The following is a 24,018-nucleotide window of genomic DNA, read 5'->3' as shown; positions in this document are numbered from 1 at the left end:
CTGGATAAGTCAGAGCCTTTCTGAGTGGTGGGAAATTTAAAATCCACAGGTTGTCTGGCTAAATTCTGAACTTAGCCAGACAAATCATCTGAATATTGACCCTTAAATTTTCATTAGTGTGCCTAATTACAAAAGCAACTGCATACTTTTAAGTCCCCACAAAACAACTGATTTTCAAAGAAAAGGTATTCCATCTAAATTGAATTTGAAAATTGGATTGCAGTGTGGCAAAATATATGAATGTCTATTTAGGTGATGTAAGATGGGGATGTAAAGTTTGATATGTTAGTGGCATACTATCCTTGCATATATCTTTTGAAAATGTAAGATATGCATGTACATCTAATACATAGCCCTGGAAAGCCTCTTTTTAATATATTTGTGCATGTTATGAAAGTATTCATGTGGTTACAGGTAGATGAAATCCATTTCAGAACATTCAGCCAATCTACATTTTTAACTCCTTATTTTATCCCAACTAAGCTTTTGAAAATGTACCCAGAATAAGTATATTAGAAAATCAAAGAATAAAATTAAGAAAACATACTCTACTGCCCTCTTACCCCAGTAGTTAAATAACTCATCAAATATCTCACATCTGTTCTAGTTCTGTGAGCTAGTTAGCTGCTCCATGTTTCTCATTTCTTCCTATTGCTGCAGACAAACATTCTATAACTACAAGCTGTATACAGTACAATGATGCCTGGTACACAATTGCTTCTAAAAATAAAAAAAGGAAAAAAGTAAACATTACTATTGATCTACATGACTTGTTGAAGATGAAAATAGAAACATCTCATCTTTCATTAAAGCAGATGGCCACACTCCATTGCTAGTTACGTTTCAAAGTCAGCTGAAACTCTGACAGCAAGGCGAGTGCTAGAACACCAAGCAGCACTATACATAAACAAAATGTAGAAAATAAGCCACAGAAGAAAGAACATCATGCACATTTTGTATGGCAGCTTCCCAATTGTCATAGATACAGCTGCTTTCTGACTGTTAAAGCAAAAGATGCAGATTTTTAGCAATTTTCTATAATGGAAACTCTTTATTTTTTTCAAAGAGAAGTGCATATCACAATTTAGTAGTGCTACACATATCTATTAGCAGATTTTGTGTTGTTCAAAAACACATCCTGCAAGCATGGCATGCTGCTTTAAAATGAATTGACTGACACAGGCCCACACCTTTATTGTTTAACACAGTTTCACACGCACATGAAAATATGTACCTGACATCCCTTTTGTGCTGATCAATGGATTGATTGACTCTGGAGCGAGGTAGAGTGAGGAAATGACTGTAGTCATGGCAGCAATGAGAACAACACAAAGATGAGACATTGAAATGAGAAGGTTGGGGAAGAGTATTAAACACAAAACAGGGACATGGAATTCAGCTGTTTAAAAGGTCAAAAAGTCTCTGAGAACAATAATCTGACATAAGGTTGCCAAATGGTTCTATTTTTCAGGACAGACTGAATTAGTCCTGGTTTATCCTCATTTCCTTAATGGAATTCTCTAAGAAAAGCAGAACTACAAGTTCATATATGCCAGGGGTAAAAATAAGACTGGATCAGCCTATCCTGAAAAAATGGAGCCATTTGGCAACCCTGCTCTGAGACCTTCCTGTTTTAAAGTGGTGTCATTTATTAGAAGCAGGTAAAACATCAGCCTCAGTATAAGTGTTACTACATTGCAGAGAGTGTAAAACTGTTCCGTACCCTATGTTCAAATGTAGTAGATTACATTTCAGTTTTAATTACTATCATTACATTATTTTCCTTACTTAGGCCTGGATTTATCAAAATGCACTAAATATCACATTTGATAGATGAAGGGGTGTGTTTTATGGTAATAGGCAGTTTGTTGCTAATACCTATGCGAAGCACTATCTTAGTGCAAATTGTGATGACCTTTTTACACTTTGCAATAGATGCCAGAATTTTTGTATTTCCTACATACAACCACTGGGAGGACCATGTTTAGTAGTTTTAAGTTCCTGGAGAGCCAGCCAAGCTAGAGAGAGAGAGAGAAATAGAGAGAGAATCCAACCATAACACCCTCACACTAGATGGGCATTTATATCTCTATGGGAGGCCCACCTAGTCACTTGAGGTGAGGTTTAGGTATTAGTGTAGGGGTTAGGGGCCACTTTGACATTCAGAGTGAGATGTGCGAACAGAACAGTGCTCTCTTGTGAAGATTTGATGACCTTTGGAGTGAGGAAACTCACCCAAAGATGAGATTTGTGCAATGTTCTCTCAACCTAGCTTGGTGGACTCTACCTGGGTAACATTTAACTGCACAAAAAGAGAGATGGTTTAGGGGCATTCCGGGGCAGGGCCAAGAGATACACATTGCAGAGATTTAACACAAATACATTAGACCAGTTGTTCTCAGCATTTTTCCCATCATGGCACACTTGACGGACAATGCTCACATACGAGACACACTATTTATTACAATCCACAATCGAAATTAAAAAAAAAAAGTATTACTTTTATTGTAAAGAATGATACAAGGGAACAAGAAGAGTACTCTCTCTGAACAGAAATTACAATAATACTAAAGCTCCTATACCAGAACAGCACTAACTGTCAGCATTCAAACAGTAACAACCCTACCTATGAAAAGGCAACACTACAAATATTACATCAGGCTCTAAAATTATTAGATTTAATCTAAATGTATTGCTCCCAAGAGCTTTTACTTACCCTTGTTTATATTTGATATAATTGTAAATATGTTAAGGTATGTCTATGTTTCTATCAGTTCTGACATACTTAGACCTTTAACAGGTCTTTTGTATATATTCATTATAACTTTAATTCTGTTAAAGCTGTTCTTCTGATTTCAATGTATAGCGTTGTTATAACTGTAAACCGGAGTGAAGGCCCCCGCCAATACTTCGGTATATAAAAACGTATAAATAAAAAATAAAATAAATAAAAAAAACAATACACCTCCTGTTAGGAAAACAGAACAAGCAGACTGCTAGAGATCCCTACATAGATCCTACCTGCTAATAGATTACCTCACCTCTGTCACACTTGCAGAATACGGACAAACCCTCATCTAACACAGAATAAAGAGATTATAATGTATAAATAGAAATGTGCAGACAAAAACTGAACTGGAAACCAATACAAGGCAGACTCTGTATACAGTGTAACAATGGAAAAACTGAAACATCACTAGTCCTCATAAAAATCATCAAGAAATATAAAATCAATAGTAGTAAAACCATACCAATAAAATGAACAAATCATTTCAAAACAGTTGATGAATAGAACATCCAATAGTTAAAAACTCGTATAAAAAATTTCCATACACCGATAAAATATTTCAAACCAGCACACAAAAAGACCCAATAATTAAAACTAATAAGGAAAAAAGAAATCTTCTGTACTCCATATCTGGGAACTTTAGATTTTCCAAATTGTCATAACTTAGCAGAAGGAGAGGAGGGAAGTTTTTGCTTGCAAACTTTGTCCTCTCTCTTTCTCTACAGACACACACACACACACATCCACATACATGTTCTCTCTCTCTCTCTTTCATACATGCATTCAATCTCACACATGCTCTCTCTCACATTCAAAGTTCTATAAAGGGGAAAGCCTAATTATCTTGCAAATGTTTTATTGCATTATAAGCCAACAAGAATGCTAAGATCATTGTAAATGCAATTATTAAAATTGCCCTCACTAAAGCTTGAATATTAAAAAGCCCGCACATGTAAAATCCGGGGATACAAATGTGGCTGGGCTGTGTGTGCGCCGAGCGCATTTTAGAAATGGCCCACCCACTGTGTATCTCCCGATATGTGAAGAAGTGCTGGGTCATCAAAAAGGGGCAGGCCTTGGGGCAGGGTCTAGGCAGGGAGAGGCAGGTTAGGGTCAACTGGGACAATGGCCATTAGGCCCTGTCCTGGGGAAGCACATGCAGGCAGCCGGCCGGCATGCCAAAGTTACTTCTGCTCAGAAGGAGTAGTAAGTAATAAAACAAAAAAATTGTGCTAGCTAGGTAAGGGTTAGGGGTCGGAGAGGAGAGGAGAGGAGAGGAGAGGGGAAAAAGAAAGAAGGGTAGTTAGGGGGATAGGGAAGTATCCTCCCAGGCTGCTCCTTATCTGGAGCAGACTAGGAGGGAACTGGGAAAACTCCACTCACATCGCTGCATGTATTTTTATAACCACCCCCCTGTGATGCATGGGAGACGCCACCCACCTGCACATGTGAGTTGCGTTTCCTAGCTGTGTCCGCTCCGCGGCCAGGCCTGCTCACCTCTCTCTCCCGTCCACAAGCTCTGGGCTTTCCTCATCCACAGCCGCAGCCAGTTCATGGCGGCCCCAGCTCTCCCGCTCACCGTCTCCGATGCCGGCCTCACAGTGGAGCTCCCATAGGGGCTCAGCATCTTCCTGTTCCTCGGCCCTGCCCCTAGGCGCGCGCGGCCGATGTCGCCCTATTTAAAGACCAAGCATGGGAAACCCAAGCCCGACGCTTCCTGATGACATCATGCAACCCAGGTACAAAAGGCAAGACCCGTTCCCGTAAATGGTGCCTTGGCAATCGGATCGTACACTCCAGTTTTCCTTAGTTTGCCTTCCAGAGTCTCTTGTTCCAGTGTTTTTTGTTCCAGCGTCTCCTGTTCCAGCATTTCCTGTTCCAGCGTCTCCTGTGTCTCCTGTTCCCAATTCATTATAGAACTAGCTACCATTGCATTGACCAAAAACGTTTTTTCATTTGAACAACAATACTATATTCAAACTAAGGGAGCAGCCATGAGATCAGCAATGGCCCCATCCATTGCCAACCTATACGTCGCAGAGTTTGAAAAAATATTTCTGACAGATTACATGTATGCAGACAAGATTATCCTTTGGAAAAGATACATCGACGATGTTTTTTTAATATGGAAGGGCAGCAATGTGGAGCTTTTGAGGTTCAAAGACTGGTTACATAGCTTAGACCCTAATTTGAATTTTAAAATGCAATATGACGCTAGTGAAATAGCATTCCTTGATATACTGATTAAGAGAACACAAACTGGTTTTGAAACAGACATATACCATAAGCAAACAGATACGAAAACATTTTTATCCTATGATAGTTGTCATAACAAGTCCCTCCTATGTAATTTACTATATAGTCAGTTTTTACGTTTGAAAAGACTATGTACAGATACAGAAACATTTACAAAGAAATCTAAAGAAATGAGGACCCAGTTTTAAGAGAGAGGATACCCAAAGGAATGCATTAATGATTGTTTCAATAGAGCTGACAAACAACAACACTCCACTTTGTTACAGACTCACAAAAAGATTGTGAGAAAAGACAGAATTATATGCCCACTGACGTTCACAGGCCTATCCCAAACCATTACTCAGGTAATTAGAAAACAATGGCATATATTGCAGGTACTCCCAGCATTCCAAGGGAAGGACATCATGGTAGCTAATAAACGTGAGAAGAACTGAAATAATTTTTGTCACTGTCAGCGTTACCCATACACAAGCCAATAGACAAGACACCTGCAGGACACAGGTGTCCTACAGTTTACACCTTGTGGTAACTGTAGTATATATTCTGTGAACCTGCGAACACATACTCTGACAATAGGCACTACAGGAAGGGTTTTTAAACTACAGAAGTCTACCAATTGCAAAAGCACTGGAGTCATTTATATTTCCATTTGCCCCTGTGACAAGATTTACGTAGACAAAACAGACAATTCAGCAAAAGAATTATTGAACACAAAAGTGCTATCAATAGACGCAGTGAAGGCAAACTCTTGGTGTCCCATTGTATGGAGATGGGCCACTTATTTGAAGATTTCAAATTTTATGTTGTGAAAAAACCATATGTTAACTGGAGAGGAGGAAATTTTGATAATATATTAGTCAGATGGAAACAGAAATTCATATTTGATTTTAACACTATTTCCCCTTCTGGACTCAATTGTGATATGGACTTAGGGGTCTACCTGTGAACAACTTGGTGTCAGGCACATTTTATTTCATTTCATTTTAATTTTTTAATATTTATCTTTTCAATATTCATTTTTTGTTTAGTTTTAATGTTCCATTGATTCATCCCGGCTATTATTTTATTTATTTATTTATTTAAAGTCTCTTCTATACCAATAGCCGTTTGCACATCGTATCCGTTTACATAAAACAAATAACTTTTGGGCGAGGCCCTTACAAATAACAATCGCACGACAAGTAACAAATGAAATATAAGGGGGAAAAGTGTGTTAAAATATATGTTTTAAGACTCGGAACTAAATATGGGGGTATCATATGCATTTACAGTAACAGGAACTATAAATAATGCTGAGGAGCATAACAATGAATACGACAACTATAATACAATAAATACAATGTACAGGAGCTAGCGTTCTTAAGGCGTTCTTAATCATTTTCGAAGGAGGAGGTAAAGGCCAGGGATGGGGGCAGACTTAAGAGGTGGTAGTATGCAGGGGTCGAGTAGCACACGGGAGGGAGAGCAGAAATAAGAGGAAAGGGGGAGCTACAGCATTGAAAGGATTCATGGGGGGTAAAACATATCAAAGGGGGGGGTGAAGCATAGGCGACTAAAAAGGGGGGGTGAAGCATAGGCGATTAAAAAAGGGGGGGTAGGGAGGATGAAGGGTAGAATCGAAGTCAGTTGAAAAGGGGAGGGAAGGAAGCAAAAACAGGTCAACTACTCGATTGCTGTTAGGTATTTTTTAAGGGGGGGAGGGGAAAGGGGGTAAGCTTGACGGAACAACCAAGTTTTAAGGGTATTTTTTAATTTAGGAGTAGAGGTCTCAATGCGTATATCAGGAGGCAGGGAATTCCATATGGTGGGGCCAGCAAGGGAAAATGCTCTGCTCATGGTGGAGGAGAGTTTGATAGATTTGATTGATTGTGTGCGGAGGGTTCCTTGGAGGGCTGGGTGAGTAGGTCTATTGGAAGTGCGGGGGAGAAGAGGGGGGTTGATCCAGTTGAGGTTTGCATTTAACAGACTTTTAGGGATGAGGGAGAGTGCTTTGTAAAGTATTCGTGAAGGTATTGGGAGCCAATGGAGTTTGATAAGCGTGGGAGTAATGTGGTCCCTTATTTTAGAGTTTGCCAGGATACATGCAGCGGCGTTTTGTAATAGTTGTAACGGTTTGGTGTGCATTGAGGGGACGCCAAGGAGGAGGGCGTTACAGTAGTCTATTTTAGAAAGGATAATAGACTGAAGAACTGTACGAAAATCAGAAAAGTGTAGCAATGGTCTGAGTTTTTTTTATCGTTTGTAGCTTAAAATAGCAGTCCTTTATGATAGAGTTAATAAATGGTTTGAAAGTGAGATGGTTATCAATGAGGACACCTAGGTTGCGAGTGTGTGAGGAGAAAGATGTAGATGCATATGAGAGGGGGATAGCTGGAAGAGGCTGTTTGTTAGAGATGATTAAGAGTTCAGTTTTGTTAGGATTGAGAGCCAGGTGCATGTCTGTGAGGAGTTGGTTAATGGAGGAAAGGTAGGATTCCCAGTTTTGTAGGGCAGTTTGGAGGGAGTCAGAAAAGGGGAAGAGAATTTGCACATCGTCTGCATAAATGAAGTGCTTGATGTGAAGATTGGTGAGAAGGGTGGTAAGGGGAAGCATGTAAAGATTAAAGAGGGTAGAGGAGAGAGAGGAGCCCTGGGGAACACCCTGAGGAAGACTGATAGGTTCAGATTCAGTGTTATCAACTAGGACAGTGAAAAAGCGATTTTGCAGATAGGACTGTATCCAGGAGAGTGCATTTCCAGAAATCCCAATACTTCTGAGGATTTTGAGGAGGATAGAGTGATTGACAGTGTCAAACGCAGCGGAGATGTCTAGCATAGCAATCAGATAAGAGGAGCCCGAGTCGGTTCCTTTGATAAGTGTGTCGGACAGAGAGAGTAGTAGGGTTTCAGTACTTAGATGCTTCCTGAAACCATGTTGAGTTGATGGAAGAATGTTGTGTTGTTCAAGGTGAAGGGAGAGGCGAGAGTTGACTAGTTTTTCAAGAATTTTAGCTAGGAGGGGTAGGTTGGAAACAGGTCTGTAATTAGACAAGGTGGCAGGATCAAGATTGGGTTTTTTGAGTAGCGGTTTCACTACTGCTTGTTTGAGAAAATTAGGGACTGTGCCTTGCTCCAAAGAGCAAGGCACATAATGTTCCCATTATGTTTTTTGATTCCCTTAGTCTTAGTGTTTTTCAATTTTTTTTATTCTAGTCTGTATTTTAGCATGCCTTATTTTGATTTTATTTGACTTCAGTTTGTTTTAGCATTCTATTATTGTATCATTTGTATCTCTTACAATCGTTTTTAGTGTGTTTTAGTTTAGTTTATTTTAGGTTTTAGATGGTTTACAATAGTGGTTGTTTTTATTTTTCAGTTTCAATTTTCATTTTAATCCCATTCCTAGGTGTTGTTTTTAGGCTTATGGATGAAATTTGGGTCATTTCTATATTTATTTTATTTTTTCGATTTTGATCCTTATTTTATATATAATCAAACAAGAGCACCTCTTTATAAACCTGTCATAATTTTATATACCCTTTTATAAACCTGGCATAATATTTTAAGATATGTTGTTCAAAGTCCTCACTTTCCCGGGTTATGCAGTACAATTTCATATTTATTTAGTACCTGAGATCACCTTTCTCCTTCACCCTACTATTTAGTCTGTGTCCTTTTTTAATCATTTTTCATTCACCGGCCATTACTCTCTGTGAAGATTATCAGTATTAGATTTTAGCATTGCACCATTTTATAGTAGGATTAATCACCAGCTCCAACTAGTTTTATTTTTGGCGGGCAATGATCGAAGCAATGTGAGATTTCCTATAGATACCACTCAGATGTGCTGTACCACTCTACAGCGGCAGCAGTTTATGAATATACACCGCAGGTAATCTAAACAAATAGTTTTTGTGTACCTCTTTTAATTTTAATTTTATTTTTAGTTTAAATTGAAGCCACTAGAGTATACAATTACAACAAGTCCTTCTGAAGTGGTCCGGTGTGATTACCCCCGCACACATAATTTAGTATTATGGTTGTATGTTCCCCTACTATTGCAATAAGGATTTTTTTAGTTACAGGTTGTTCAGTATATGTATATACCAGCCATTGACATAAAATATGAAGGCATTTGCCAACCTTATTCAGGCTTATATCAAACGTATCCTTGCAGTTTTTTGCAGTTTTGGTTTGGTTCTTATTAAATGAGTGCAGAGGTTCCTTCGACCACTTATTTCAGATTTAAGTTTTTTTATTTTCAGCACTTGGACAAATAGTTTTTTTTATTAACAGCACTTGGATGAATTGTTTATGGTTACAGTTTTTTATAGCAGTCCAGTTTAGCTTTCACTTTTTCATTTATAGCAGTTATAGTTTTATATAGCAATCTGTTGTAGCTTCCACATCATTTTCAGTAATTTCATAGTGAACCAGCGTCATTTTAATTGTTCACTACGTGGGTACAATGCATTCAGCGTTTCCCAATGTTTTCCCACCATCAAGTTGATTAATTTAATGGTTTATAGATTCTTTAATATTTACCAAATGTTTCACATATATATTTGTTTAGTTTTTCAAACAGTCAGATGGAATACAAACGCATTTAAACTCCAGAGATATACACGAAAAATAATGTGATCATAATATCCCATGCTGAATACTGTATTGACACGGTCCGGATCGCACAGGCTGCTGAACCACTAAGGTACACAATTTTTAAATCAATGAAAACAAATATTTTACTATTTGATAGTTCGTGCTCCCTTCAAATTTTGTCCGTAAGTAGTTCACTCCGATATAATTTACAATCGGTACTTACTTTCTAAGCAATTACAGCCAGTCTAAATAGAAGGCATTTTTTCTGATTTATAACACTAAGGTGCCTCACTTGTTTTAACACTTTATTTGATTCATTTTATTCTATTTAATTATTAGGTATTATTTTTAACATTTCACATACACACTAATTATTTTAATAAGGGTTTTATTATATAGTTTTTTATTTTTTAATTTATTTTTTATTTTTTATTCTTCTTTTCATTTGTCATTTTTTCTAAGAAGGAACAACTTGAACATATATGCTATAGACAAAGCGGGAGTATAACTTTTTGGAACCAGCCCTGCTGACATGCAGTAAGTGATTTCTTTCCTTTTTAAAGCTTTATTTATTGATTTTACTCTCCATTTTTAACCATTTTCTATTTTAATATTCAACCAACTGTTTATATGTTTCATACTAACACCAAGTTGTCCTCTCCAGTACATCCATGATATGATTTAAGACCTCTTTCTGTTAGGAAAACAGAACAAGCAGGCTGCTAAAGATCCCTACATAGATCCTACCTGCTAATAGATTTCCTCACCTCAGTCACACTTGCAGAATACGGACAGACCCTCATCTAACACAGAATAAAGAGACTATAATGTATAAATAGAAATGTGCAGACAAAAACTGAACTGGAGACCAATACAAGGCAGACCCTGTATACAGTGTAACAATGGAAAAACTGAAACATCACCAGTACTTATAAAAATCATCAAGAAATATAAAATCAATAGTAGTAAAACCATACCAATAAAATGAACAAATCATTTCAAAACATCCAATAATTAAAAACTTGTATAAAAAATTTCCATACACCAATAAAATATTTCAAACCAGCACACACAAAGACCCAAAAATTTAAATTAATAAGGAAAAAAGAAATCTCTGTACTCTATATCTGGGAACTTTAGTTTTCCCAAATTGTCATAACTTAGCAGAAGGAGAGGAGGGGAGCTTTTGCTTGCAAACTTTACCTCTCTCTTTCTCTCACAGACACACACACACACAGGGCCGGATTTTAAAAGGGTTACGTGCATAAGTTATGCACGTAACCCTTTTAAAACCCCCTTGCATGCGCAGAGTCTATTTTGCATAGGCTCGGCGGCGTGCGCAAGCCCCGGAAAGCGCGTAAGTCCCGGGGATTCGCTATGGGGCGTGTCGGGGGGGCGTGTCAGGGCCGACGCGACATTCAGGGCGTTCCGGGGGGCGTGGTGCCGGCCTGGGGCATTTCGTGGGCATGGCCAAGGCCTCCGAAACGGGTCCCGGGCCGGGGAATCGCGCACCAGCAGCCTGCTGGCGTACGCGAGTTACACCTGCTTCTGGCAGATGTAACTTTTAAAACACAGGTAGGGGGAGTTTAGATAGGGACGGGGGGTGGGTTAGGTAGGGGAAGGGAGGGCAAGGTGCGGGGGGGTGGAGAGAATGGGCAGCGCGCACAGGGCTCGGTGCACGCAAGGTGGTGCACAAATGTGCACCCCCTTGCGCGTGCCGACCCCAGATTTTATAAGATACGCGCAGCCTGGTGCGCGAACAAAAGTACGCACGGGCATAGATTTATAAAATCTACCCCACATGTTCTCTCTCTCTCTTACATGCATGCACTCAATCTTACACATGCTCTCTCTCACATTCAAAGTTCTATAAAGGGGAAAACCTAATTATCTTGCATCATATTTCATGGATTGTTCATTTTAGTGGCTTGGGATAATGAATATCTGATTAGACGTCTGTCAACAGGAGTCCCTCAAAGCTCTATTCTTTCTAGCAGGCTGCTAGAGATCTCTACATAGATCCTACCTGCTAATAGATTTCCTCACCTCAGTCACACTTGCAGAATATGGACAGACCCTCATCTAACACAGAATAAAGAGACTATAATGTATAAATAGAAATGTGCAGACAAAAACTGAAGTGGAGACCAATACAAGGCAGACTCCGATTTCGGAGCGGCCTCAGAGGGAATGGAGGCAGGCTGCTCGGCTCGGCACGCGCAGGTTGCACAATTGTGCACACCCCTGCACGCGCCGACCCTGGATTTTATAACATACAAGCGGCAGTGCACGCATGTTATAAAATCGGGTGTAGATGTGTTTGCGCCGGGTTGCACGAACAAATCTACGCCCGAGCATATGTTTCAAAATCTGCCCCTAAGTCTGATACTTCTGATGCAACTCCAACATTGCTCTCTGCTTCAACGGCAAGAGGTTTCGGGAAACTGGACTCAGACAGCAACCTGTAAGGGCCCTCACATTGACGTTTTGGGAAACTAAATATGTGACCTGTATGACACGGCAGATGCTACGTGGCAGATGATAACATAAGCTTGCTGGGCAGACTGGATGGACCGATTGGTTCTTTTCTGCCATTACTGTCTATGTTTCTATGTCTATGTTTCTATTACTGGACAATATGGTAAAGGCAGTTAACATAGCTGGGTTTATAAAAGGTTTGGCAAGTTCTTAGAGGAAAACTCCATAAACTATTATTAACCAGGTAGAGGATAAAGCAACTATATATATACCTGGGTGTTAATATCAAGCGTGAAGTCTGATTTGCACAACAAGACCACTCAGGCCTCCTTCAGGGATTTCTTCTGGCCTCTTTCGACCCAGGGTTAGTAAGTTTCCCATCTTCCGGCTACTAGATAGTTTGATTAGTCTTTTGCCTATATAAGATGCAGGTCTGAAGTCTGATTTGCAAATTAAGATTGCTATAGGCCTCCTCCAGAGATTTTCTGTGGCTTCACTTTGCCAAGGGACTTCTACCAATTTTGTTAATGCCTTTATACCTCATTAGGAGCCTTGGGGAGTTCCTGCCACTGTGGCTGGCTGCCTTGAACCTCTCATGGTGCTTTGGGATCTTCATGCTACTCTTTATGCTGCTTTAACACTCTATTGGTACCTTTGAATTTTTCCTGCTCCCTTTGCTGCTTTGTTCACCTTTTATGGTGCCTTGGCACATTTATGCCACTCGTGATGCCACCTTGCCCCTCTCGTGCTGTCTTGGGATCTTCATGTCATTGTTGGTGCCCTTTGCTCCTCTTTAAGAGCATTGGAGTGATTTTTCCTTTCTTGCTGCTGCTTTGCTTCTTTCATAGTGCTTTGTAGAACTCCTACTGCTGCTGGTACCATTTTGCCTATTTACGGTGCCTTGTGGTATTCATATCACTTTTGGTGCCACCTTGACACAGTCTTGGTACCTTGGAGTGTGTGTTCCTTTTCTGATGATTTCTACCCACAAGTTTCATTAGAATGCATTAGAAAACCCCAATGTTGAAGCCCAAAATAGATTGCATTATTTCCCCCTTTGACTTTAATGGAAAACAAATGAAAGAACAAAATGAATAAACACACTTTTTTGTTCAAAATGAACCAAACAAATTTTGGAGACCAATGAAACAAATGAACAAATCAAAACAAAAAAATTGCCTCTGTGCATCCCTACTAATTAGCATAGTGGGCTTAAAAGAGGTACGTATAATTTCCCAGAGAAAAATTATTAGCCATGCTACTGCTGTCTCTGTGAGTAGCAGGAAATAGATCTACTTAATGGGATCTGCCAGGTACTTGTGAACTGGACTGGTCACTGCCTGAGATAGGATGCTGGGCTTGATGGAACTTGGTCTGACTCAGCATGGCATTTCTTATGTTCTTATGAAGCATAGGCATGTAGGTCATCCCCATATCTTCTTGGAAGCCCAAAGCAGTCATATCGCTATCATTAGGGTCATAATCGCCATATAGGCTACCTCTCAACTACCTTCAAGGATTATAGCACTACTAAGTCACGCTGCCACTATCCTTTCACATTATACAAGCAAGGATCCTGTGTTTTTAACCCAGTCATACACACCAGGTTACTGAGGTTGTCTCAGCTGCATATAAATCCTAAGTCATTTAACAGTCCAACATATGAACAGAATCATTAACATTAGCTTAAATTTTGAAATTTAATGAAATTCTATAGGACAGGGCTATCAGATACTTTTCTTAAACTCTTCCCACCAGAATTCCAGATACAAAAATAATTGACTGCAATTATATCCTAAGCTGCTTGAAGATAGCTTAATGCCTCGCATCATATTTTTTGGTTATTTAATTTACCTTTCTCTCTCTGGGGAGTAGTGGTCCTCTGGCACACGATATCTGTCTACTCGGCTTATGGTATTATATTGTGCAGGGGTAGACCGATTCCCTCGTGGTCCCTGTTCCACATTCCTACTGGAAAGCAACAACAGCAGAACAAGTCAGCAGAGGAGTCCTGGACCATAGCCATACTTTGTAAAACTAGCTCTCCTGTCAGCTGCTACAAGCTTAATTAGGATTTTCATTCATAGTCATTTCATTAAAAACTGCATCTTGTACACATAATGCAGTGAAACATAAATCTGAATTTGAATTTTCAACCTGGCCTGGGTTTACACCCAGGAGCCATGGGCCTGAGCCTAGGGCAGCAAAATTCTGGGAGCAGCAAAGTTCTAGCCCTCTACCTTTCTGCTGGCCCCCAATCCTATCTTCCACTTTCTTCTCGCTCTCTCGCTCTCCCCCCCCCCCCCCCTTCCCTCCTTCCAGCTGGGTTTCTGATTCTTCCCTGCCCCTACTGACCTCAAAGCTGTGGCTCCAGCACAGATGCTGCTCTTCTACCAAGGCAGCATGCTCAGAAATTGAGTGAGCCTGCAGCAGTTCGGAGAGAATCCAACTCCCTTATAGAAGCCCAAACAGCATGGGGGATATAGCAATTCCTGTGAGTGCCAGACCACAGGCTCACTCACATGCTGCCTTGTCAGAAGATCAGCGCATGTACTGGATTTGCAGCTTTAAGGTCAATAGGTTGGGTGGGACAGTGGTAAAGAAAGAACTTAACGTGTGGTTAGAGAGAGTGAGAAATGAATCAAGTGGTGCGGGGCAGGGGGAGGAAGTCACAGGTCTGTGGGGAGAAGGGAGAGAAGCAGCACTGCTCCTGCACTGATAGTTCCTAGGAGTTGCAGAAGACAAAATGTGTCACTGCTTTCATCAGTATTTCCCACATACATTAAGCATGCATACCATTCATATTAGTAAACAGAGAAGTATGTTGTCAGCACTGGTTGATCAAATTGCTCCAAAGACACAGGGATATTTTTAGTTTGCCTAGTTTTTTTTTTCAAATTCCCAAATAAAATGTGTGGGGTTCAATGCAAACCTCCAATAGAAATGAATAGAGTAGCATGAATCCAAAGAAAAAATATGATACCAAATTGCATCACTGCATATCAAGCTTGCCACATTATGTCTTCATCGTGCATGTGCTACAGTATACAAATCACATTATCATGTTCATCATAGTGCTTTCATTAAAAAAAAAAAAGAGAAAAAAGGAACAAGGACTGATGTAAAATGACTTTTGACTTTTTTTTTAATTACTAGCCTTCCTGCTGGTGGATCTGTTTGCAACCTGCCCACTAAAATATGGCATTCAGAGGACAGAACCTGTCCTAGTGTATGTTTCACTCAGGAGATATTGGAAAATTACTGCACAGAGAACAGAGGCAGATTTTTGTTTGTTTTGTTTTTGGCAAGTTGTAAACAAACTTAAGGCAGGACTGATAAATATTAAAACATAAAAAGGATAAAGTACACTCCAATGGGGGGGGGGGGAGAGGGGTTCACAATGAAAGAACTAGAATTTGATATAAGGCAACATAAAACTTTGAGCCTCAAAGAATACAGTATCATCATATTGAGAACTCAAAATAGCTGTTCATAACAGAGAACAACATAAAGAAGGGGTGAGATAACAGCAGCCCTATAGTAACATTTTTTTTTTAAAGAAGATGACTTCATTTAATTAGTTTTCTCTTCAAATCTGGAAAGAGGCAGATGTCTAATAACTACATACATTCAAAACTGTTTGGCTGAGATTGGAACTTAGCACTCCTTGGCTGTCTAGATAAGTTTTAGCTAGATAAGTCACTGCCTGGCAAAAACCATTTGAGTAACAACAATGTGTTCTGGAGGCAGGGCTTTAACTTATTCAGGCAGCAATGAATATTAGTGCCTTCCAGCTAAATGTAGCTGAGTAAGTCTATCTATCCTTACAGAAGATTTAAAGTTATCAAGGTACCAGGATAACTTTAGTCAACTAGCCATAGTCAAAATATAGCCTGCTAAGTGACAAAATATAAATGAATAAAAACTAAAATCTTTGTGGGCCTGCAAGCCCAGTAACACCCCCTCTATCCTACTAAATGACTAAAACTAATGTCAGCTGTTTTGTCCTATCTTCCTCTCCCCAAATTCCGCCACAAGATCTTTAAAAAGTCGTGGGCTTACCAATCCGAAGAGCCTCTCAAGCATTTTCAGTTTCTGACAAAATATCTGGCTTCTGGGCCCCCTTCAAATTCTCATCTTCACCCTTCCACACTAACCCCATCTGGTACTCATTCCAAACCCCCAGGGCCACTGTGACCATGCTACAATTGTGCCTTTCCCGGTGGCCACGGGGAGAAGTACAATTCTATCATGCTCCTCATGGCTCTGGGTGTTTTGGATGTGGTGAGTGAGGCAGAAGGGTTTGAGTTGGTGTGAGGGTGAGTCAGGGAGGGTGAGGATTTGGAGGGAGACCAGGCATTATTTAATTTTTTGTAGAAATCATTGTAAGGATTCCTTGGGCCAATGTTTTAAAAATCTTGTGGAGGGGTTTGGTGGAAGGGTGGGGTAAGACTTAATTCCCGACATTAATTTCAGTTAGTTAGTGGTGTATGTGGAGGGGAGGTGATATTGGGCCAGCAGACCTGCAAGGATTTAATTTTTTTTTGTTTTTTTCCACTTAACCAGTGATATTTTGAATACAGCTGGTTAAGATAAAGTTATTCAGAAACACATAATCAGAAAACTTTAAACCTAACTGGCTATATTCAAACATAGCGGGTTAGCTTTGAAGTTATCCCAATATATGCACCTGGAAAACTTTAGGGAAGAAAATTCAGATAAAGACTTGTCCTAATGAATATCCTGAAGAAATTATAGTGTCTGGCTAACTTTAGGCAGATAACTTATCCACTCACCACTTTTCTGAATATGGACCTTTGTAAAATTCAAACACACTCCTTTTCAAAACTTCCAAACCTTGAGCTGATAAAATGAGATTCTTTACCTTTGTGGAGGAGGAACACTAGGAGACCATGATCTTGTCCTTCCTATACTATCTCCTCGGTGTGGAGAGCCTGATCGAGAGCAGTGATTGGATGACATCACTTGTTCAGGGACTGATAATGTTGAGCTCTGAAGGTCTCTTCCATTGTGTCGATAATCTGAACGGCAAAAATATTGGCAAGACTAAAGATATTCTGCTAAAAATCTGAACTAACACAAGTTGTACTGTTAAGAAATTGGACTATTATGCAAACAAACTACAATCTATAGAATATATGTGTGTGTCCATTGGAGGTAGAGAGCGATCTGGGCTGAAGAGAACACCTGTAATGTGTTATCAGTTATGAATGAAAGCATTAAAACCCAATAAATTTTTGGCTAATAATTTATTAGTTGTCTTGCTAAATGCTTTTCCCTATTTTAGACACTCTAAAAATCACTAACTTTACTACCAATACTGAAATACAATAGCTTTCCCATCCTGCTCTAAAGACATTCAATACCTGAAGATGATACCTCTTACAATTACAATAGTATTCTCTGAATTAGATTTATTCCAATCACTTGTACTTGAGCAAAAGTACCAGATTCCTTTAGCAGAACTCTAAAGTGGCATAACTATATTGCATTTTCTAACATGAAGATGTTTATATATAATTCAAAATGTATAACTCAAGACTATAAAAAAAACTCCCCTGATCACAGCAAAAAATCAAAAGCATATGAAGGTATTACATAGTAACATAGTAATGACGGCAGAAAAAGACCAAAATGGTCCATCTAGTCTACTCAGCAAGCTTCCCAAGGTAGTAACTGCCACTCCATGCAGGTTACCCTCACGTTTCTATTATAAATCTTAAATCAAGACCTGAAAATATAGGCAGTTGCTAAGATACCAGAACAAGGTTAGGTCTGAAAAGTTCAAAAAAGTATCCACAGTTTGAGAATTGAGAAATCACAGAGTTTCTTTTATTAATAGTCAAGCAGTCCAAAGGAGAGCAATCTTTTTAAACACAGACAGTCAGGCCCCTGACATGACCGTGTTTTACATTTAGGCTGTATCAAGAGGGACATGGAACTGCAAGTTAAAATACACAGGTCATATCATCAAAAAGATGCCATAAAGAGATATTTTTAAACAGTAATGAAACCATAACCCACCCAAAAAGAAAATAAGGATACACCGGAGCAAGTATCACTTCAAGTTGTATCAGACTGCTGACAGGAGCAATGATGAGAACTGTAGATGCTAAAAAGATTGAAAAAGGGGCCAAAATAATCACCTAGTCATAAGGACCAAGAGGAATGGGGATAGGGAAAAAGAAGGATAAAGGGTGGGGTAGGGAAGAAAGAGGGATGGTAATAGGAGGCGATAGAAAAACGGGGGAAGAAACAATACTGTCAAAGAGAGTACAATATGATTCTAACATTGACTTGAACAATAAACGTCAAAATGGAAGTCTGGAAAAAATTATAAGCAGACACAAAGGGATCATAGCAACTAAATAGTCTATAGTGCACCGAATAACATATCTAAGAATTACTGACAAAGGATATATGATACGGAGCTAACAACAGCTTCAATAAACATGAAAGGGTAAAGGTAGCAGTCTGGGAAAGATTATGGGCTAGAGGGTCATGTATGGAGACAGAGGAGTCCTGGCTACTAAAGAGTCAGAAATTGTCAAAAAGATCAGTAAAAAAAGGAACCTATCGGTTTGGCCCTGCAGCTGCAGGGAATTCAAGAAGAAGATCCAGCACAGTTCACTCTGTAAAAGCAGGGTATCAAAATTACTGTCTCTGAGGCAGTAATTTGGTCGATGACAAAAAATGGAGGATCTTGACAGAATGACTGGCAAGCTGCCAGTGTGACACCAGGGGAGTTTCTTCACAGGAATGCTGTAAGCAGCTGTAATGTTCAAGAATGAGAGTGCAAATTCTATGAATAATTTTCACAGCATAAAGCAGGGAACATGGGCATGAGACAATGTATATGGCACCAGAAGCACTGCAATCTGTCAAGCAGTAGAGACTGCACGTGTGGTGTGTGATGGGGGTGACTGAATGTGCTTATGGTGAGGGAATGGGGTCACATGTTGCAAGCGCCGCAGGGTTGATGTTCAGACGGGGGTGTCATTGAAAGTGGGGGATGGAATTCTGATGAAACAAGGGAGTCCTCTCCTGGGGAGAGGAAAAAACTGAGTGAAGGGACAGAATATTCCAGTGCTGCTTGATAATATTTCAAATAGAATGGACCCATCCCAAAAAGGGTAAAATGCATGTAAAAGTGTCAAGGTCAGGGGGGCCCAGGGAAGAAACAATTGAATATAAAGAGAATGCTTGAAGACTTTTTGAATAATACGGAGGGGGTAACCAGTCAAGAAATTGCTGAGCCATGACAGCAGAGTGCTGGATGTAATCGTCATGATTACATAAACAACAGAGTCTTAAAAACTGATCAGAGGGTATATTATTGCACAAAGATTGCAGATGGTGGCTCTTATATGCAAGCAATGTGTTTTTATCTCTGGTTTTGTGGTATATAGAGGTAAACAGAGAAAATGCTCAAACTGTGACAAGAATATCTAAAAAGGAAATAGGTGCGGCTAATGGTTTGGATACATTGTAAATGCGGGTCTTGTGTGTTAAGCCAGTCAAGGAAAGTGTCCCTCCTGATGCAGCATAATTGTGAAATATGGTTGAGTTGGGGGACCGACTGTCTATATTAAAAATGATTGCTCTCCTTCAGACTGCTTGACTATTAATAAACGGAACTCTGCAGTTTCTCTATTCCCAGATTGAGTATATTTTATTGAACTTTTCAGACCTCACCTTGTTCTGATTATATGGTTACTTGTGAGGTTGGCCTTTCTCCACTTTCATTGTGGAGTTAACAAGATAAACCAAATAGAATTATCTGGAGTCATACAACTTTGGATTCTGATCCTCTAAAAAGAAGCAAAGCAGAGTTTTGCCTAGCTTTTTCTTCACATCACAACTGAACATGTTGTCACAAATGCCTGGGCTTGTTTTCTCTACTATACGAAATCTTTCACCATACATTTTTCTTTAAGCAGGGAGCACCACAGCAAAGGTTCAATGCCACAGTCGCTAATGGTTGAACGAGTGATAAAGTTTATCATTAGTTCTTTGAAGTGTCCCACTCCAATGCATAGACAGATGCACCATCTCCATCTGTGCCACAGTAAATCAATCTCAGGTAGCAGGGGCTTATTTGCTGGAATGTTCATTTCATATTTCTTAGCTATTTTCTTTAGCCTTTCATTCAGCATCTGGAAACATGTCTCCTTGGATATAGTACTAAGAAGTTGAGTACTTCAGATATTTGCAAGATGATTATCTAGTTGTTGCCTCTCACCCTCCATGGGAATAAAATAAAATAAAAAAATACATTCCCCTCCCTCAGAGAGTAAAGGGAGCTACATGGGTAAAATTGAGGCTGACCATATTACTCGGGATAGAAGCCTGGGAACGACAAATAAAGACTGCATATCTAGGTAATCAAATAGTCATTTCCAGCCAGGAACAGAGGCAAAGAGGAGTCCAACAATAAAGAATACAGGCTTGGCACCCCTTCATTGTACTCCAATATAATTTTTCAGAGCCTCTCAAATAACTTTTGAAACATGAAAATATCCAAATAGCAGATAGTTACACCTGTTTTAAACAGTAGACATTTGGGAAAATTCAGTTTATGACTGCTATTTGCCTCCTGGAGATCAAAATGACTGGCAAGAAATTGACTCTTATGGTTGCTTTCATTAATCTACATAACTGCAGACTCCATAAGTACATAAGGCATTACTACGGTAAACTTAAAATCAGCATATTCCAGAATAACAATGTATTTTACAATATTAGAACGCTCAAGAAAAGTGAAGTTTAAATAAAACAGATGTGTATGAATTTTGAAGAAAGTCATATCATTGTACACATAGAGGATAATTTTCTGTAACATCGTGCACAAATTAGCTGGTAAGTATGTGAATAAGTTGCATCGATTTTCAAATCAGACTTACGCATTTAAGTCCATCTTGAAAATTATCCCAGCAAAAATGTGTGCACACAATTCCATCAGTAGTTTTTTTCAATTTTTTTTTTTATTAATTTATATTTCGCTTTTTGCACTTTTTTTTTTCAGCGCTTCAAAGTGGATTACATTCAGTTACTGTAGGTAAGTGTTGGTGCAAGTAGTTTTGCGGAGAGAATTTACTCACGCACATTTGAAAATCTAAAGCTAAGGGCCATATTTTAAAAGGGTTACGCGCATAAGGTACGTGCGTAACCCTTTTAAAACCCCCCTGCGTGCACCGAGCCTATTTTGCATAGGCTCGGCGGAGTGCACAAGACCCGGGACGCGCGTAAGTCCCGGGGCTTGCCTGGGGGGCGTGTCGGGGGCGTGTCGGGAGTGATGCGGCATTTTTGGGGCTTATCCGGGGGTGTGTTTCCGGCTCGGGGCATTTTGGGGGCGTGGCCGAGTGCCCCGACACAGCGGCCTGTGTCGGGTCCTGCTGCGCCAGCGCGCGTAAGTTACTACTGCCCGGAGGCAGTAGTAACTTTTAAGATAAAGGCAGGGAGGGGGTTTAGATAGGGCCGGGGGGGTGGGTTAGGTAGGGGAAGGGAGGGGAAGGTGCGGGGGGGGGGGGGGTGAATGGAAAGTTCCCTCCGAGGTTGCTCCAATTTCAGAGCGGCCTCGGAGAGAACGGGCAGCACGCATAGGGCTCGGCGCGCGCAAGGTGCACAAATGTGCACCCCCTTGCGCGCGCCGACCCCGGATTTTATAAGATACGCGCAGCTACGCGTATATCTTATAAAATCCCGCGTACTTTTGTTCGTGTGCGCGTAGATTTGTAAAATCTACCCCATGCGCATGAGTCTCAACCACATCCAAATTCCACCCCCGGTTTGCCTCTCCCGAGGTACATAACAGTGCACACATACATGTACAAGTATGCGTGTGGGTAATTTTATGCAGATAGCAGTTGCACAGTTTTCTACAGAGCCATGTCTGCGGATAAAGCAGTATTTTACCCGCAGAAGTCCATTTCAAAATTGCTGTGATGCCCTTGGAGCGGTTTATGATTAGGGTAGGCTGCAGAACAGAACAGGCTGGAGAATGGTCTGCTTTTCATCGGTTTATTTACAAAATTATAAAACAGAAGAGAAGCAAATGGCTGCTTACCTCAGCAGACTGACAAGCAAAAGAAAATGTCCAGAACAAACACAGCATTGGATTACAGCTTTCTTCTTCTTCTTGGGGCCTTTCTAACTCTCTCAGGGCCTCACCTTTGTATCCGTTACCTCAGGGAAACGCCCCCAACCGAAGATCCCTTTCCTGTCTGTCTTAAGGTGGACCGGGCCAGATAGCTGGAGCCAGTCCGTTAAGGTAGTCTGAGGCTTTCTGTCATATACTCTATCACATTCCCTCCCCCTCAGCTCAATCTTCCTTAGTTGAGCACCTGCCTTTACAAGAGAGACTTCCCTACAAAGGAAGTCTGCATTTATATTTGCCTTCTCTGCTCTGTGTCGGACTTTAAAGTCAAATGGTTGGAGTTCCAGAAACCACCTCATTACTTTTCTATTGGACTCCTTATTCCGAGCGACCCAGACAAGGGGTTGGTGATCTGGCAGCCCAGTAGATAATAACGAAAAGCCTCCAAGGCCAATTTGACAGCTAAGGCCACTTTCTCTATCATTGAATAGCGTCTCTCTCGGGGTAGTAGCTTCCTGCTAATGAAGGCTACTAGGTGTTCTTCATCTTCTCTCTCTTGTGTGAGGCCGGCTCCTAGCCCCACCTCTGATGCGTCTGTCTTTACTATAAACGGCGTAGTAAAGTCCAGACTTAGCAGAACAGGTTCCGAGCATATGTCTTTCTTTAAACCCAGGAAGGCTCCCTCCGCCTCTGCAGACCATCTAACATTCTCTGGGGCTCTCTTTTGTAAAAGGCATGTGAGGGCTCTGCTTTTTCTGAAAAGTTTGGTATGAACCATCGACAGTAACCGATGAGACCTAAAAAGGCTCTCACCTTACTCTTTGTCTGTGGAACCGGAACTCAGGTAATTGCTTCTACTTTCTGCGCTTGTGGGTGGACTTTTCCTCTCCCAAGGGAGTATCCCAGATATTGTACTTCTTAACCCCCTAATTTACATTTCTTGGGGTTGGCTGTCAGTCCAGCTCTTCGTAGACTTGTAAGTACTGCCTGTAATTGCCTTAGGTGTGTCTCCCAGTCTCCACTGTAAATGACGATGTCGTCAAGATAGGTCGCTGCATAACTCTGATGTGGGCGTAGCAAATGGTCTACCAAGTGCTGGAAGGTAGCTGGAGCCCCATGAAGTCCGAATGGCAGGACATTAAACTGGAAGTGTCCTTCTGATGTTGAGAAAGCCATCTTCTCCTTCGCAGTTGGCGCCAGGGGAACTTGCCAGAATCCCTTTGTCAAATCAAGCGTGGAGATGAACTGGGCAGTTCCCAACCGTTCAATGAGTTCATCCACGCGGGGCATTGGGTTTGCGTCCAGCTTTGAAGCCTCATTGACCTTCCGGAAGTCAATACAGAATCAAATACTACCGTCCGGTTTAGGTACTAGTACAATGGGCGAGGACCAATCGCTATTGGATTCCTCTATTACTCCAAGTCGAAGCATTTCTTTCACCTCAGCTTCTACAACCTGCCTCCTGGCTTCGGGAATCCAGTAGGGCCGTTGTTTAACTATTACTCCTGGGTTTGTAATAATGTCGTGACAAGTTAAGTGAGTTCTCCCGGGCATAATCGAGAAGACATCTTTATTCCGAGTCACCAGTTTATCTAGGTCCACTTTCTGCATTGTGGAGAGTTGGTCCCCATATGGGATCATCTGGGGCCCGGAAGTTTGTGAAATGTCTGGACCAAAGTCTTCTTCTTGGACCAGACTGCAAGTTGGAGCAACCCATTTTTTTAGTAGATTCACGTGGAAGATCTGGGCCTTCTTCCGTTTGTCAGGTTGGACCACTTTATAATCCACCGGGCCCATCTTC

The 24,018-nt window shown here is 40.6% G+C and overlaps 1 protein-coding gene across 1 annotated transcript in view; it reads right to left on the bottom strand.

Moving 5' to 3' along the window:
* LOC115085620 (regulating synaptic membrane exocytosis protein 2-like) overlaps nt 1-24,018 on the bottom strand; it is a 914,496-nt gene that overhangs the window by 636,105 nt on the left and 254,373 nt on the right. Inside the window, exons 12-13 of the mRNA XM_029591858.1 lie at nt 16,986-17,142; nt 13,955-14,071 (exon numbers count right to left, since the gene is read on the bottom strand). Coding sequence (XP_029447718.1) covers nt 13,955-14,071; nt 16,986-17,142 — 274 coding nt within the window. The remainder of the gene's footprint in view (nt 1-13,954; nt 14,072-16,985; nt 17,143-24,018) is intronic.

This window comes from Rhinatrema bivittatum, chromosome 2 (assembly GCF_901001135.1).
Source record: "Rhinatrema bivittatum chromosome 2, aRhiBiv1.1, whole genome shotgun sequence".
Taxonomy (NCBI): Eukaryota; Metazoa; Chordata; class Amphibia; order Gymnophiona; family Rhinatrematidae; genus Rhinatrema; species Rhinatrema bivittatum.
The sequence above is the reverse complement of the archived record's forward strand: the minus strand, read 5'-3'. Positions and strand labels throughout refer to the sequence as shown.